The sequence below is a fragment of the Pygocentrus nattereri genome, chromosome 11, assembly GCF_015220715.1.
Source record: "Pygocentrus nattereri isolate fPygNat1 chromosome 11, fPygNat1.pri, whole genome shotgun sequence".
Taxonomy (NCBI): domain Eukaryota; kingdom Metazoa; phylum Chordata; class Actinopteri; order Characiformes; family Serrasalmidae; genus Pygocentrus; species Pygocentrus nattereri.
Window position 1 is genome coordinate 13,270,073 of NC_051221.1, and position 18,412 is coordinate 13,288,484.

The 18,412-nt window shown below is 40.6% G+C and overlaps 1 protein-coding gene across 1 annotated transcript in view; it reads left to right on the forward strand.

The window, feature by feature from the left end:
* Window positions 1–18,412, forward strand: part of LOC108435609 (dpy-19 like 4) — a 30,042-nt gene that overhangs the window by 1,251 nt on the left and 10,379 nt on the right. The window contains exons 3-17 of the mRNA XM_017711570.2: window positions 1,060–1,269; window positions 1,731–1,855; window positions 4,267–4,357; window positions 4,770–4,891; window positions 5,853–5,998; window positions 7,468–7,591; window positions 7,775–7,909; window positions 8,952–9,083; window positions 9,292–9,393; window positions 9,489–9,562; window positions 9,685–9,843; window positions 10,120–10,239; window positions 13,663–13,783; window positions 13,872–13,928; window positions 18,073–18,155. Coding sequence (XP_017567059.1) covers window positions 1,060–1,269; window positions 1,731–1,855; window positions 4,267–4,357; window positions 4,770–4,891; window positions 5,853–5,998; window positions 7,468–7,591; window positions 7,775–7,909; window positions 8,952–9,083; window positions 9,292–9,393; window positions 9,489–9,562; window positions 9,685–9,843; window positions 10,120–10,239; window positions 13,663–13,783; window positions 13,872–13,928; window positions 18,073–18,155 — 1,801 coding nt within the window. The remainder of the gene's footprint in view (window positions 1–1,059; window positions 1,270–1,730; window positions 1,856–4,266; window positions 4,358–4,769; window positions 4,892–5,852; window positions 5,999–7,467; window positions 7,592–7,774; window positions 7,910–8,951; window positions 9,084–9,291; window positions 9,394–9,488; window positions 9,563–9,684; window positions 9,844–10,119; window positions 10,240–13,662; window positions 13,784–13,871; window positions 13,929–18,072; window positions 18,156–18,412) is intronic.

Sequence of the window (18,412 nt, forward strand, 5' to 3'; positions counted from 1 at the left end):
TCAGTCCAATCAGGCAGAAGGGCTCCTGATTCCACTTGTGTGTGAACCAGGTTTCATTTATAAGAGGTGTGCAATTAATATTGTAGTTCACCAAAAATAAAATGTACACAGATATCTGTTTACCTCAAGTGTAGTTGATCAGCCTAGAGATATTTGATGTCCAGACTTCTTTAGTTTTGCACTAGAGCTGTGAGGCGTGAGTACCTGACAAGTAATGAAAGTTTGTGTCACGCAAAATCTTTTTGTCATAGACTATAAAAGCCCTGAAACTCTACTGTAAAAACAAAAGCTTTAGGACACCGAGTGTGCTTGGGACACCGAGTGTGCTTGGGACACCGAGTGTGCTTGGGACACATCAACCACATTTTGGGGATGTGGATAGTTTGTGATTGGATTTTTTTTGCTGGTCTGTTTCTTTAAGGCTAAACTGTAAATGATTCACCACTGACAGATTTAGCACTAACTCTAATTTGGGAAAACTGGCCATTTGTGTGTCTCTAATGCTGCTGTTCTTTCTAGAAATGTCATGATGTTACTATCAAGACAATATTACTGATCAGAGGTAGAAGAGCTGCACCAGTTCTTTATGCGCATACTTGTGTAAAAATGATCTGCTAAATTATAAAGGACAGTTTCAGATGTTTGTTAGAGTATCGCTGACCGGTCATTGAGTATAATCACTCATGCAATCATTTGTGTATCGAAATCACAGTTTGAAAGTTTGAAAGGTTTTAGTGATATCCTACACTGTTCAGGGTTTAAAAAGTTTTAAGTGGGAGATTTACACCAACTCCCTTACTCTAAACTACCAGTCTGGCACAGTATATTGAGGATTAAAGCAATGAGTCTGAAAAATACATCTGCTGGATTTCTTGGCCAAAACAAGGCTAGAACTTAATTCATAGAGAATAGTCGCAGCTTCAGTATTGGTCAGAAAAATTGCAATGCTTTCTCCAAATTATTCCGTCCTATGTTAAAGTACAGCAGTACAAATTCTTAAGAACAATGGAAATAACCATAGCTATCCCTCCCATTTTAAATCATTCTAAAACATTTCAGAAGGTGTCACGAAAGATGAGGATCATCCTGATCATGCTGCAGACGGGGCCCCCAGCAGTACAGCGGAGGAGACATGCACAGATGCTGGCGGCACCTCAACAGAGGAGACTGGAACAGGTGTAGCAGGAGCAGACGGCTCCTCGCCTGCTGAGGCAGAGGATGAAGAACAGACCATGTCCTCAGCCAAGAGAGCGCAGAAAAACAGCAAATGTGAGCAGCTTTGTTAATGAAAGATGTTTTTTTTTTTCTTCTGTTTAGTGTTTGTGGACCTGTTTGTGCACATAGACTGTGACTATAGGTGTGTCAGTTTGATTAGCATCAGTGCAAACAGTTTAATTCACCTTTTTGGGATATTATTACTAGGTAAAGGTGTGTATGGGCTGTGGGAGTCACGTTACAGTAGGCCTGTGTGCTTTTCCTCAGAACTGAGCCATCAGCAGCGTCTCAGAGAGGCTTAATTGGTTATAAATGAATATGTAGACTAAACGAATTAGTAAACTGGACTAATTATGTCAACTGCTACCAGCAGTTTACTTTAAGTACAGTTCACACTTGCATTTTGTGTTGTATTGTATTCCAACGGAGTCTTAAAACATCTGTGACCCAGTTATTTTGTGCTTGATTGGCGCTTTTGACTGGCGCCTCCATCTCTCTGTGCCTTCCTCCTGCAGCTTTACTTTTTCAGCGGGTAGTGAAGGTATTTATCGGTTGCCTCGCAGCTGTCACATGTGGGATGATGTATGCTGTCTATCTGTCCACTTACCACGAGAGGAAGTTCTGGTTCTCCAGCCGACAGGTGACTTTACTGAGCTGCTATGTGCAGTGTTTTCATTAAGCACCCTTATACTCTGATTATTCAAACAGTAGGGCTGCATAATTTTAGACATTTCGGTGTATTGCATTTGCGGAAGGACTTTTATAGTAAAGCCACTTTAGTAAGCTTCTCACCATCATGCAATTTTACTTGACAATTAAATGCTGAATGAATAATTGTGATTAACAGTATGTCTGTGATCGTTGTATGCAGCTATTAAAATATCAGCCAATTTGCTTTATGCTTCTTAGTTATATTGCTTTCTGCCAGTACTTAGTAGCTCTCAATTGGAGACAGAAGCGACTCAAGCTCACAAAAACAAATGTAGAGCTATGAGCCTAATGTACACAAACAAATGCCTGAGATTTAGCCAGGGTGCTCACAGCATTGAAATTCTGGGATCTGCTATGGGCTTCATTTGAATACTGCGATATTTGGTATTGCAGAGGCCAATATTAACAATCAATAGGCCTGTCACAGTCATGGAGTTTGAGCTGATGATTAATTGGTATATAAAATTTTGCAATTAAAGATTTAGTTGTTGGTTTTGTTCATTTTATGCAACCAATGAAGTCTAAAGTAGCTTAATTGGCTTATGAGCTGTCTTGCTTCCCAGCTGTTTACTTTGCAAACAAGAGAAGATGCAGTGTAACTGTATCTACAGTGACCGTGTCAACCAAATCTTCTATTTTTCTTGAGACTTTGAAAATGTGAACAAAAAACACTTTCTACAAGCATCCATGCTAAAATTAGCATTAGCTGTATTAACTGTTGAATATATATGTATAGGAAAAAGGGGTTGCAGCACTTGAATTTTCTTTTCAAGTCGACAGTTGTGTGATGAAAGCCGAGTTGACATAAACAAATTGCTGATGAAGTCAAGAATAAAACCACAGGAGATGGCAGCGTCTTGAAACGGGTGAATTTAAAGGTCCATGTCAAAGCCAAACTCCGCAGGTCAGTAGAGGATGATGTACCCTTTCCGGTGAGACCTGGGTTGCATTGCTAACCTTCAGGGACCTGGAGATATGGACCCCTTGGTGGTGTTGGTGAGACGCTCGTCTGCAATGGAGTGTCAGAGAGCCACATAAATTGCGAGCACCGTAACTGTGACCGTATGAGTAAACAACTTCAAACTCTACGAGATTATAGGCCGTTTCGTCCCTACCACAACACATGACTTTTTATTTATTTATTTATTTAGTTATTGTTTGTAGTCTTTGGGAAACAACATTCGATACCTGATCTTTAAAGCACTAGATTTATGGAGAAATTATAGAACGAATGTCACACTCCACTGTCCGTAGAGCGTGATTTGCCCTTTTCAGTGAGCCCTGGATCATGGAGATATGCATCCATGTTGTTAGTGCCTTAATCACGTCATCAGTGACCGGTCGACATTAAGCTTAAAGTGTCATTGCCAAACATACAAGTCATCTAGTTTATGCAACCAATAATAAGAAATATATATTTTACTTAAATATGTTATATCGGAGTTAAAAAGTTAGAACTGTAGACTTTATGTGCATTTATTTTTCTAATAAACACATCCAACTCACATTATGGCAAATAATTGGTTGGTTAGTGTAGTGGTTAACACCTCTGCCTTCTACACTGTAGACTGGGGTTCAATCCCCCACCAGGGTAAGCACCCTACACTATACCAGTAAGAGTCCTTGGGCCAGACTTCTAACACCGCCTTTGCCTACCTGAGTCGTCTTCTTTCGGCTGCTCCCTTTAGGGGTCGCCACAGCTAATCATCTGCCTCAATCTTGCCCTATCCACTGCCTCCTTTACTTTTACACCAACTGTCTCCATGTCCACCTTCACTACATCCATAAACCTTCTCTGAGGTCTACCTCTTCTCCTTCTGCCCGGCAGCTCCATGTCCAACATTCTTTGACCAATATATCCACTATTCCTCCTCAACACACGTCCAAACCATCTCAACCTGGCCTCTCTGGCTTTATCTCCAAACTGCTCCACCTTCACTGTCCCTCTGATCTGCTCATTTCTAATCTTGTCCATCCTTGTCCCTCCCAACGAAAATCTCAGCATCTTCATCTCCGCCACCTCCAGCTCAGCCTCCTTACCATACATCATAGCAGGACGCACTTCTGTCTACCTTCGCCTACCTGAGTAAAATGATCAAATTGTACGTCGCTCTGGATAAGAGCGTCAGCCAAATGCCATAAATGTAAATGTAAATAATTGTAGTCAGATTAAATAATTGCGATCATCTCAAGTGATTGCAACCAGTCAACTGTGTAATTGTGCCAGATCTGACAAAACGATATATTGTGCAGGCTTTTACAGACTGACCAATCATTGACCATGTTGAGCTTCTGTTATAACACCACTGTGATGTTAAGTCTTCACCTTTTCTTCCTCAGGAGCTGGAGAGGGAGATTACCTTCCAGGGAGGCAGTGGCCTTTATTATTACTACTATAAACACATGCTCTTCGCTTCTTCGTTTGAGAGGGGTAATGCAGCTTTTTTTGTCTTGGTGGAATTTTAAGTTGCCCCATTAATCCTCAGTATAGTGTAAGCACTTGTATATTCACATGCCATAAGAAATGGTTGTACCAGCTTGGGCAGATCTTTTTTTTGACAGGGGGCTAAATGCGAGAGCATCCTCTGGGCAAAACGCCCAGAAGGCATTGCGCAACACATTTTGCTTCAGAGTTTTGTTTTTTTTTATTATTATTATTATTATTTTTGCTGCCTTGCAGTTAGTCACATATCAGAACATTGGAAGGACACCTTCTGTTTGAATTACTGAATGTCGCATTAGTTGTGAAAGCGCTAAATGCATCCAGTATTGTCAAATAAGTGAGAGTAGTGTTCTCTGACTTATTTCCGTGATAGGTGTCTGATTTCTCTCTCTCTGTGCAGGTGTGTATGAGCTGACGCGGGATAACAGGACTGTGTCTGGTCAGACCATAAATGCAGTGGAGCAGCTGTCTCTCTACCCAGAGCTTCTCAGCAGCCTGCTCTACAAACTCAGTGGCAGCCAGGTCAGAGCAGCTTGACTGCAGATATGTGTGTATCTTTGTGTATATATGTATTATCAGAATTTCATGAGGGATGCATTGATCTGGAATTTATTGCCTGCTAATGCACTGTTGATGGTGAAAACAGTAATCGATCATGTTACTTTCTTGTTTTTTAAAACATATTTACCTTATTTATATATATATATATATATATATATATATATATATATATATATATATATATATATATATATATATATATATATATATATATATATATATATATATTGTGTGTGTGTGTGTGTGTGTGTGTGTGTGTGTGTGTGTATGTGTGTGTGTTTCTCACAAGCATATCTGACCCAGCGAAACTAAACATTACAATACATATGTTAATACATATGCATGCAAAAAGAGCGGCAGATTGTTGGGTATCATTACCAGTTGTAATTCCATTTAACTCAATTTCACGATTTATCAGCTATGTGTACCTCAATTACTAATTTGCAATAACACATGACCTCGGGTGTTCTATCGCTTTTATACAACAGTTAAATAAATAAAGTAAGAAATAAATAAATTGGGCTGTGAACGTGGCATTTAATATATTTTAATGTTAGCAGTTCCTTCACCAAATTATAGTTCCTTAACAAGCAGCTGGTTGCTAGGTTTCTCTCACTCGCTGCACGGTCTGCTGTAAGCCTCGCCTTTTGAAATACAGGCTGAGCCATGAAACTGCAGCAATATCTAGTTTAGCTCTTTTGCTAGATCAGTGTTAGTGTTGTTTTATTCCGACCAGTCTGTAAAGCATCTTACAGCCCGTTTTGTTTGGCGAATAGTATTCGGTTCATGTCTCATGTCATTGTGCACACTTGGTTCCAGCATAAACAGTTAATTTCTTTAAAACATAGCATAAGAGATAAAATAGCTGTTGTTCCCATTTGACGTCACTCTCTTTCCTTCTGTCTGCTCTCTCATACTGTAGGATGCCATTGAGCCGGTGTATTTCTACATAGGTGTGGTGTTTGGGCTGCAGGCCGTGTATGTGACCGCCCTGTTCGTCTGCAGCTGGGTGATGAGCGGCACCTGGGTGGCTGGCATGCTGGCAGTGGCCTGGTACATCATCAACAGGTGAGACTGAAGCAGCAAGTGTTTATTTACTTGACCTGCTTTGGGACGCTGGAGAGCTGTGCTGTAATGCTGTGTGACCCGTTTCGTTCTTTTTTCCGTTCTGCCTGTGGTGAAGATTTCAGCAGTGAAGGCTGTTCTTCAGTCTGATCAGTCATATTTTACTTGAACTTGTACAGTCAGTCAGTTTAAATTGTGCAATGCTATATTTGTGTGGATGTTGAGTGAAGAATTTTAGAATGAACTAGACTAACTTGGAGGAGAAAGTTGTGTTCTTGTATAGGTGTTTCTAGAGAGACAGCAGCATTTACTCTTTCTCTTGCCCGTAAGCAGCACAGCACACAGATGTGTTAGTATTATCTCTTCAGTCCGGACTGAACTGGTTCTCCCTGGTCGTAGCCAAGGCTACATACCAGTGATATCAGGGAGCAGAGAAAGAACAGAACAGTTTTAGAGGACATGCGGGACCTCCATGACGATATATCTATAAACTAGCAAGAGCAAAGTGAAAAGCTCTAGTTCCCTTTCAGAGCTTCCGCTGTTGCAGGAATCCACAAGCTGAATGAACATGAGAGAGAGAGAATAATTGAAACGTTGACTTTATATTGTCAGTAGTTGGAAGAAGCAGACCCTGTTGCTCTAATTGGACATCAGAAACGTTGTTCAAGCTGTGGAAGTTACAGGATTTTGGTGTTCAAGTTTGCATGATGAAAATAATGTTTCTGAATTGGTGAAAGTAATACAGAGTACATTCTGATGAAGCATATTTTATCCATTTATATAGCTATAATGAAAGGCTTTACTTTTTTTTTTAAATCAAATTTGAGCAAATTCAATTAATTGTGATAAACTCTACAAAATAATGCTACCAATTGATGTTATTTTTTAATCACGTCACAACCCTACTTTAAACATATTCAAATTCCCCTAAACTAATATAAAATTAAGTACATTTCTAATGTAATTTGTAGAGATCCATAAAGAACCTATAATCTTGATGCCCTGAATCAACCTAAGTAATGAATCAAAATGTGAGGTGCTTAGAGACTGAAAGCCTCAGGTAAGGAAGTAACCAGAGAGAGTTTAAGTTAACATATCCTCTGGAGAGAACACGTGTAAATATAACATTATTGTGCACACTTTAGTGTATCTGTAGGACACTGGAAAATGATAAAACATAAAATGTGCTGTAACATTTGCACAAGCCCTATTTTATATTTAATAGAATTAGTATTAAGTTAAGCAAATAACTGGTAACTGCTGTAATATGTGGAGAAGGTAGTTTTTTTATGGAGAATATGTTCAATTATTTTTACTTACAGAATAAACATAATGGAATTTGAACAGGGGTGCACAAACTTTTACATAACTGTAACTGTTAATGAAGCTTTCATGTTGGTCAGCTGGTTAATCTAGCATTGATTTGAGCTCGTCGCTGACTTGCTTTATCCCGGTTTGGTTCTGCACTGCAGGCCAGACACAACCAAAGTGGACTATGCAATCCCTCTGCGGGACAACTGGGCCCTCCCCTACTTCTCCTGCCAAGTAGCTGCTCTAACTGGTTTCCTTAGCAACAGCATCAGCTCCGCTACAGAGGTACGACTAGACAGTTAAAAAACCCACATCGATATGTATTTACTCTCTGGATGTCCTGCTTTTTTAATTTGTTTTTTTGACTCTGGTGTTTGTGTGTGTTTTTTGTTGTTGTTGTTGTTGTTGTTGTTGTTTTTAAGTGTCTTTTTGATGTTTTTGTAAGGCTGCTGTTTTTTATGTTTTTAGATGTTCTGTTACCTGCTGATGAGTGTGACGACATTCACCTTCATCGTGATGTGGGAGCACAGCCACTATGTACTGTTTGTACAGGGAGTCGCAATTCTGCTGCTGGACTGCTTTGACCTTGTTCCAGCCCGCAAGGTGCCAAACATGCGCATAAACACCAACACAGTGTACCTTGTGAATAGGGTGCCAAAAAGTTGCACTTTTGCAACTTTGGAATGTAATAACATCTGCAACAAATATACATGATACATTCTGATGTTTGATAATCGATAAAACGATATTATCAGAATGTTTAAAATTGGAAATCAATTGACATGTTTACCATGTTTTTAATCCTGTGCACTTCAAAAGTTTATTTATCACGCAATTCCCAGCTCTGCTTACCAGACTTTTGGGATCCGGAGATGATAGTTTGGCACATCTTGGGCCAACATGTCAGTCTTAACTCCAGGTGCAGTCCAAAAATCCTAATACTCAGTTTATCATTTGCATTTATTATTGAGAATCAGTGAAAGTGTACAGTGTGCAAGATGGCTAACTGGAGCTGTAGGAAAAGCATTGTTTGGAGAAAACACTGGGGGAGCTTGAGGGGGAGGGTGGTATTCAAAATGTATATCTAGGCTCTTCTCAGTATTTCTTGTTACCTAATTAGACATTGAAATGAGTCGTGTATGATTTGGAAATATTGAAGCGCATGCAGCTGATATGGCATCTCATTATGTAAAGTGTACACATTTTTTGTTCATAAGTGTGAAATAAGTTTTAAAATTCAACAAAATGTACATGGAGGGGCTACAAATGTGTAGGAAACACTGAAAAGTATACGGAGTGCACTGAGTGATTAGAGATGGGCAGTATAAAATTTTTTATTGCCAACATGATACATTTAGTTAGTGTGATGAACACTATGCTTTTCAATTCAATTTTTCAAATTGTGCATATTTTTTAGTACCTAATAGAAACTGGGCAACTTTCTGAACATGTTTCAATAAAATAAAAGCATAATAATCATGCACTCATACCAGATCATATCACATTTATGTTAATATCCTTATATCTCCTTGAAACTGTTTAACAGACTTATTGTGAGGCCAAAGATTTACACCCCTTTGGATCGACCGATCTTGTGAATTTGTTTTCTTTTTTGCTGTCACCCTTTCTGGCCTGTGATCTATAGACGGCAGACATTCATAAGGTGTACCTGAGCTCTTTGTTGCTGGCCTATGTTCTGCAGTATCAGAGACCCAGTCTACTCTCCTGTCCACTACTCAGCCTGCTTGTAGCCAGCCTGCTGGCCAGGTACCTCCAGGTAAGGTATATTTACCACTTGGGACATTTCTTTTAAACATTCCCTCAAAAGAAGCAATACAGTATTTCATGTTGTCATGCTTGCTCATTGGGCCAAAATACAAGAGATGTAAAGAGATTTGTATGGTGTGACATGCTGGCATGCTGTTTCCAGAGTGTTTTGGTTGTCTCAGCATTTCTCTCATTGTAATTTTTTTTTTTTTTTTTAGCAAAACATGAAAATGGGCCCCCTAGTGGCGAGACTGATGAAGATTGTGCTGCACCTCTACCTTGTCTTCACCACAGGCATTACCTTCAACTATCTGGTCAAGGTGAGGTGGCAGCAGCTCCTCTGGTTTTGTTTTGTATGAGTTTGTTTTGTGTATTTTCTCTTCTGAGAGAGAATTTTTTTTCTTTCATTTTGTAGAAGATTCTTCCAGCGAACCAGAGTGATTTCATATTGAAATTTCTGGAGGTAAAGTTTGGACTGAACACAACTACGTGAGTTTAAAGTGCTTGACACAAACACGCTCATAGTATCTATGTGCTTATATTTATTATTTTTATTTTTATTATTACTATTTTTAATGGTAACTCTTATGTGTTCTTATCGTTTGTCTCAGGGAGTTCATCCCAAACCTGCTGTTGTGTGAGGAGGGTTTTCAGTCCCCAGGACAAGATTTCTTCCTGCGCCTCACCCAGGCCTCTGTCCTGCCTTTCTATGTGCTGGTGCTTCTAGTGTGCCTACTCTCAACCTTGCAGACTATCTACAGAAGACTCAGGTAAAGCACAGTAGGAACACTCGCATATTACAGGAGGCTGTATTGTTCTTTTTAATATTTACTCTGCTTTGAAAATGTGCCTTACTGCAGTGAATTGTTGATGTCCATTTTAATTTAGTAAGTTGAGTGCAGTTGGCTAAAATATCTTGACAAAGGATGTCTAATGTGGCCAATACCTGTTTAGATGGACTTGGGATTGAGACATCCCTACTGGTAGAGAATCGTGGGTGATGTAGTTCTCTTTTCTTTTTTTCTTTTTTTCCTGCATCTGTGCAGTGGTGAGCGGTTGAAAGGCAGCGTGCGGATGGAGGACGGGCGGATAGGAGAGCGACCGGAAGTCATTTACCATGTGCTCCACACGCTGCTGTTCGGAGCTCTTGCTATGCTGTTCCAGGGGTAACATCATTTTATACTGTTCATTACTCATCACACTTCTACTGAATCACAGGGTTTATGTGTGAGAAGATAATCCTTTATTAGTCCCACAGCGGGGAACTTCACATAGTCCTTAACTCATCTAGGCTAAAGCCAATTTTATAATATAAAAATAATGGGGCAGTCGTGGGCTGGAGGTTAGGGAACCAGCCTGGTGACCTGAAGGTCACCGGTTTGATCCCCAGAGCCAACAGCACATGACTGAGGTGTCTTTTAAGCAAGACATTTGCTCCGCAGGGACTGCGGATTGGGCTGCCCACCGCTCCGGGCAAGTGTGCACAGTGCCCCCTAGTGTGTGTGTCTGTGCTCACTAAAGTGTATGTGGTGTTTCACTTCATGGATGGGTTAAATGCGGAGGTGAAATTTCTCCGTTGTGGGACTAATAAGGGTCACTTAATCTTAATAGCAACACTCCACTCTCTGCTTTGAACACCTGAGAAACAGGGTACTCAACTCTGTCTCTGGCATCAGTCAGGGAGACCAAATTCACATAACCTCTTTGCTAAAGCATGGGGAATATCAGCTCCAGTCTTGGAGACCCACTGCTGTGTGTGTGTCTTCCTTGGGCCACGTCATCTGCTCCAGCTCATCAGTTAATTATAAACCCCTTCCTGTGCTGGATCAGGTGTGTTGGCAGAAATACTTGAAACTGTGGAGCGGTGGGTTTCTCAGGACTGGAGTTAAAAACTGTTGCTCTAGCACACACGATCCCCTTAAGAAGGGCTTGGTTATAATGTGGCTGGGTTAAGTCAAGTATATTGGGGCAGATATATATACACACTGCTCAAAACAATAAAGGGAACACTCAAATAACACATCCTAGATATGAATGAATGAAATATTCTCATTGAATACTTTGTTCTGTACAAAGTTGAATGTGCTGACAACAAAATCACACAAAAATCATCAATGGAAATCAAATGTATTAACCAATGGAGGCCTGGATTTGGAGTCACAGACAAAATTAAAGTGGAAAAACACACGACAGGCTGATCCAACTTTGATGTAATGTCCTTAAAACAAGTCAAAATGAGGCTCAGTATTGTGTGTGGCCTCCACGTGCCTGTATGACCTCCCTACAACGCCTGGGCATGCTCCTGATGAGGTGGCGGATGGTCTCTTGAGGGGTCTCCTCCCAGACCTGGACTAAAGCATCCGCCAACTCCTGGACAGTCTGTGGTGCAACGTGGCGTTGGTGGATGGAGCGAGACATGATGTCCCAGATGTGCTCAATCGGATTCAGGTCTGTTGAACGGGCGAGCCAGTCCATAGCTTCAATGCCTTCATCTTGCAGGAAATGCTGACACACTCCAGCCACATAGGAGGAACCCAGGGCCAACCGCACCAGCATATGGTCTCACAAGGGGTCTGAGGATCCCATCTTGTGCCAGTCAGGCTACCTCTGGCGAGCACATAGAAGGCTGTGCGGCCCTCCAAAGAAATGCCACCTCACACCATTACTGACCCACTGCCAAATCAGTCATGCTGAAGGATGTTGCAGGCAGAAGATCGCTCTCCACGGCGTCTCCAGACTCTGTCACGTCTGTCACATGTGCTCAGCGTGAACCTGCTTTCATCTGTGAAGAGCACAGGGCGCCAGTGGCGAATTTGCCAATCCTGGTGTTCTCTGGCAAATGCCAAGCGTCCTGCACGGTGTTGGGCTGTGAGCACAACACCCACCTGTGGACGTCGGGCCCTCATACCATCCTCATGGAGTCGGTTTCTAACCGTTTGTGCAGACACATGCACATTTGTGGCCTGCTGGAGGTCATTTTGCAGGGCTCTGGCAGTGCTCCTCCTGTTCCTCCTTGCACAAAGGCGGAGGTAGCGGTCCTGCTGCTGGGCTGTTGCCCTCCTACGGCCTCCTCCACGTCTCCTGGTGTACTGGTCTGTCTCTTGGTAGCGCCTCCAGCCTCTGGACATTACGCTGACAGACACAGCAAACCTTCTTGCCACAGCTCGCATTGATGTGCCATCCTGGATGAGCTGCACTACCTGAGCCACTTGTGTGGGTTCTAGAGTCCGTCTCATGCTACCATGAGTGTGAAAGCACCACCAACATTCAAAAGTGACCAAAACATCAGCCAGAAAGCAGAAAGGTACTGAGAAGTGGTCTGTGGTCCCCACCTGCAGAACCACTCCTTTATTGAGTGTGTCTTGCTAATTGCCAATAATTTCCACCTGTTGTCTATTCCATTTACACAACAGCTGTGAAATTGATTGTCAATCAGTGTTGCTTCCTAAGTTGCTTCCTAAGTGGACAGTTTGATTTCACAGAAGTTTGATTTACTTGGAGTTATATTGTGTTGTTTGTGTTCCCTTTATTTTTTTTGAGCTGTGTGTGTGTGTGTGTGTGTGTGTGTGTGTGTGTGTGTGTGTGTGTGTGTATAAAAATTCTTCTTCTTTTTTTTTTTTTTTTTTTTTTTTACACCCTGTAACAGTACAGGGTGGTGGGTCCTCAGAACCGATACTGAGAACATCTGATTTAACTTAATTTAAACAATTTAAAGTTTTTTTTTTTTTTTTTATGAGTCAATTCAGGTACATTACTATAAGGAAGGTTAAGTGTGTGATATGGAAAATTTATAAGGTCATATTACCAGAAAGCATTTTGATTACGCACCAAACAAATTTTTTCTGACATTTGCTAACAACTTGCAGTGGACAAAGTGCTCAAACAAAACAGCAGTGAGACATGAAAAAGGCTATGAAAATGTGAGTACAGTGTTTAATATTAATTAAGAATTGAATAGTAAATAAATTGATTAATGAGGAAATTAGTAAAAATACTGACAATGTTATGGCTGCCCGATTTGGAGAAAGTACAAATTTGTGCTTTTTCAGTAACTACAATTTAACTTTAGGTTCAGCCTGTTTACAAAAACATAGCCACGAAGACCAGAACATCCTCTTTTTTTGGCTTCAAGCTTGATCACTAATGTACCAGGTGACCAGTTACTTATGGTTGTGTTGTCCTGAGTAGTTTATTTGCATCATGTAGGTGTTGAGTTGCTCCTCATTATTCTAACTTATCCGCAGGCAGTTCACACGCTCCATGGTTATTAGGGAAAAAACACACCTCTTAAAACATGTAGGTGCAAAATTGAAATTGCAGCTCTTTCAAAATTGCAATTTTGATATAAAAATGATTAATGATATGATTTATGATAAAAGCGCACTGTGATGTAATTTATTACAATGATGATAATAATACTGCCCACCCCTAATTCAGATTTTCATTTAAAATGGGTTCATGTGTTGAAGAGCATGAATATTAAAATGTGTTTTCTTATAAGTTTCAGATTGGAGTTAAACACTTAACACTTTCCTACCTGATATGCAGTCATGTCCATTTTTGGTCACTGTTTTGCTTCTCTACTGTAGGACAAAGTACCTTTGGACGCCGTATGTGTGTGCCTTCACCGCGTTTGGTGTGTGTTCTCCGGAACTCTGGATGACCGTGTTCAGATGGATTAGACTAAAGTCTGTCCATCCTGTAGTGCTGGTAGGTGTGGATGTACAGTTGGATGGATTCTTAATATGCAAAGCACTGCTTGACCTACTTGAGCCACTGATGATGTGTTTTTCCTTAGGCACTAATATTGAGCACGGCAGTACCGACCATCATTGGCTTCAGCTTGTGGAGAGAGGTGAGGTTGTGCTTATGCGTTATGATAAATTGCACTGAGTGTAAAGCTGATGTGTAGTTACATTAGTAACTGATAATCGTTCCTGTTATAACACTAGGATGCTTTAAATAAAGCAATGCGGTCTGCTTTTTACCCTTAAACGTACAGTTCTGTATTAGGGCTTCAAAATGTTGTGTATCCTGATGTTGGCCTGTAAAGTTTAGATATTGCACAAGCTTTGTAATATGCAGATAAGCCCTCTGCACAATCAGTTTTGCGCTGTGCATTGTGAGCGTACAGACCAGTCATAGTTTCAGATGAATCAGTATCTTCGTTTACATGCACACCACTGGTGTGATATTAGACACTGACTAAGACTGATAGTCTAATTATCCACGTTACGAAACTATACTCTGTGTAATTACCGATTCAGAGTTAATTTGTAGGGAACAGAATGCTTTATTCTGTGTTTGGTCTATCACTTTGGTTCATCTTGCCTTCAGATGAACCATACCATATCGTTTGGAAGTGGCTGCTGCTCAGGAAGTTGTGGTCTGCACACCAGAGTTTGAATGGCAACATTCTTACTTGTTTTAATGACCTGCACTAACAGGAATCACACCAGGGTTTTTTTTAATCAAACTAAACCTGCTAGGAGTGAACATGCCCTTGTAGAATGTTCCACTGACTCGCAGATGGACGTTTTGTGACACATTGCAGCTTTTTTGGTAGTGTCACTCAGCTTTTTGACACCAAAATGAACATAAAAAGCGAAAGGGCTCAAACAATCAGAGGCTGAGACTGAGAGGCTGTTTTCTCATGTCAAATATTAGATATGGGTAGAAATTTAAAACAGAGAAAAGGCAACGCGGATATTTTAAACAGCAGAAAACTAGATAAAGGACACTGTTCAGACATAACATTGACCACCTCCTTGTTTCTACGCTCATTGTTCATTTTATCAGCTCCACTTACTCTATAGGTGCACTTTAGTTCTACAGTTACAGACTGTAGTCCATCTGTTTCTCTGATACTTTGTTAGGCCCCTTTTTCCTGTTCTTCAGTGGTCAGGAGCCCTACAGAGCAGGTACTATTTGGGTGGTGGATCATTCTCAGCATTGCAGTAACACTGGCGTGGTGGTGGTGTGTTAGTGTGTTGTGCTGGTCTGAGAGGATCAGACACAGCAGTGCTGCTGGTGTTTTAAACACCTCAGTTTCGCTGCTGGACTGAGAATAATCCACTAATCCAGCCAGCAGCGTCCTGTGGGCAACGCCTGTGACCACTGATGAAGGACTAGAGGATGACCAACACAAACTGTGCAGCAGCAAATGAGCTGTCGTCTCTGACTTTACACCTACAAGGTGGACTAACAATGTAGGAGTGTCTAATAGAGTGGACCGTGAGTGGACACAGTGTTTAAAAACTCCAGCAGCATTGCTGTGTCTGATCCAAATGAGGCTAACAAAGTATCAGAGAAACAGATGGACTACAGTCTGTAACTGTAGAACTACAAAGTGCAGCTGTACAGTAAGAGGAGCTGATTAAATGGACAATAAGCGCAGAAACAAGGACAAGGTGGTCATGTTATGCCTGATTGGTGTAAATGTAGATAATATCTTTCATGAGTCGAAGTGTTCATGTAATCCAGCAAAAGTTAATTACTGTGGTCAAAGTAATGCAGGACAGTTTTAACCATGACTGTGACCAGAATATATCCCTCTTTGCATTTTAGGGCACCATTAGATACATTTTTCTCTTAGAGTCTGAATTGTAAACTAGAATTTGAGAGTGATTTTAAGGACACTACAGCATCCCACAGCACACCTATAATTTCTGTTGATCACCATGGATCCCTACATCAGCTGAATTTATACTAAAATCACTAAGCAACGGGCAGAGGTGCCTGATGAGCCCCTGAAATTGAAACTTCATCAAAACGCTGAATGGCAGCTTGGGTTACTGCAGATGTTGACTGAGAAATAATCATGTAAACAGCATGTGATTCATCACTGATTGATTCAGATTACTTGGAATTTGTTAAATGGAACATCAGTACAGACCACAGTGTCCAAAAAAGAAAACACTTCACTGACAACCCTAAGAAATTCAGAGTGAAGGAACATTTATGGCCCTGGTTCTATTCAGTGATCGTAGAAACCATTCTCACCACATCTAGCGCAGAATGGTAGAGATTTAGTGGCAGATTTACTAAGAGAGACGCTAATTACCAACAGTCTACCGACACCAGTCATGCTGTTGTGGGTGGCTGATTTAGTGGTTTATCTACTTTCATGCAAATGGACACAGGCTTAATATTGTAATTAACATACAAACAGTGCAAAATAACCACGTCCATTAACCACATTAATTTTATTGAGGTGCACTTGGGCTGTTTGGGAACTGTATTTTAAGCATGACCTCTAAGCTATGTGCAGTACATCAAAAAATGTTCTGCCGCAGCACACACAAACCACAGCACATGCAGAAGAAACGTGCAGGAGCAATGAAGGAAGAAGTAGCATTAATAAAGCAGGGATTTCAGAGCCAAATAGTCTATTTACATGATTAACAATAGATTGAATAAGAAAACTGTCAAATCATTTAGGCAAACCTGCTTTTTGATAAGTGTTGTTGTACACATATTAAAAAAGTGGCATAAAGTGACTTTTTTCTAAAACTATATTGTTGGCTTGTTTATTTCCTCCATCAAAAAAAATAATTTGTGACACCCCCCCCCCCCCTAAAAAAGCTATGTTAGCACCAGATGTAAGACAAGCTTTTCTCAGGTGTTAAATAACACACACTGAGTATTTTTCTCAGCCTCAGTAAGTCAAGAGTTGGCACTTCATTATAATGACCTTAATATTTTGTCCTTTGAGAGGAAAACTCACAAATAAATGCGTTTGCAATGAGGCACAAGCAGCAGAGAGCAGCGTTGGCCCCTTTTGGTCTTTTCATTAGAGCTGAAGTGCGGTTGTGCCTGTTTAGTAAAATGCAATATCACCCCGTTACACTTTCAACACTAGATAGTAGCAAGTGACGATGTCTAGACTGAATTAGATATCAGTGCAATGACAAAATCATGATTATTATTATAAAGTTTGAAATAATTTGAAAACATGAGTATTTATTTGTTGTTTTTGTTTGTAGTTGTTTCACAGTTATTTATTTGGAAGCTTCATCTATATATATATATATTTTTTTTTTAAACCACAGAAACTGCCGCTTGATTTCCAACACATTTCTGCAACAGCCTTTAGATGGAACAGTGATTTTATGTTAATGTTGAATATTATGAGAGAGAAACTTCTGCATATGCAGTGACGCAGAAGCACCACAGAGCAATTTTGCCCTTTTGATGTTTTAAAGGCGCTGAAGTGCCGTTTTAGTGCCTGTTCAGTGAAATGCAGCAACCACTTTTTAATGCTTAAATGCACTTTGTGACGGTGCAAAGCATTAGTAAACCTGCCCCGTGTACTCCAACGCATTGCCAACAAATCATCAAAGATGATAGGTGCCCCCTCCCCATCAACTGAATCATCACAAATGCACAGTAAAAAGAACAAAGAGAATGATCTGTGACTCCACACGTCCAGCATGATGTGTTTTTTAGCTGTTGCCCTCTGGGAGGCACTGTAGCTCTTTGCCCATCAAAACAAGATTCAGAAACCGCTTCTTTCTCACTACAATATAAACACAGAACTCCATCTGATTCGTGGCTCGAGCGTCTTGCCAAGTACTTGCATGTCATTTGTTTGACTAGGTCATCTGGAAAGTCAGTGCTTACTGTGGCTGATATTTTATGAGTAATGTGTGTTGAGAAGCTGGACACTGCAGGAAAAAGTTACACCCATGTCTGCAGATGCTGTTAAGAACTTGAGCCTCAGTTGAGCAAGTAATGTTGGTTTGTTTAATTGACTGGTCAATACTGATGTAGGTTGTCCAAACATTTTTACCACTATTTAGTGAACTAACTAGGTCATTTCTGTATAGAATAGCATAATTGAGGGAGTAGGGATTCATTTCACTCACAGCTGAATTCCCATTATGGATTGACCAGGGTTTTTTCATTAAAGGCATGTGCACAAATGTCATTACAGTGCTAGTATATTGTGTATATCTTGCAGTGTGTTTGTATAATTAACCTGCTGTTTTTCTCTGCAGTATTTCCCACGCGTGCTGTCTGAGCTGACCGAGGTGCAGGAGTTTTATGATCCTGATACGGTAGAGCTCATGAACTGGATAAAGTGAGTTTAATAAGTACTTTCCTCTTTTTAAAGCACTCCTGTTGTGTGGCCAGTGTGTAAGAGCAGAGAGCCCATCTGAAACCTGAGCCCCTTTTACCCTAGAGCCCTGCAATAAAAGTCACATAAAACTATTAATAGTTCCGGCTTCTGGGGTTTTTGGATTCCTTTTGAAGTTACTCTCTAACGTCACTGTAGTGTGCCAGAGAAGAAACCGGAATGAATAACTTTAGTCGGATAGGATTGGCTTATCACAGGGA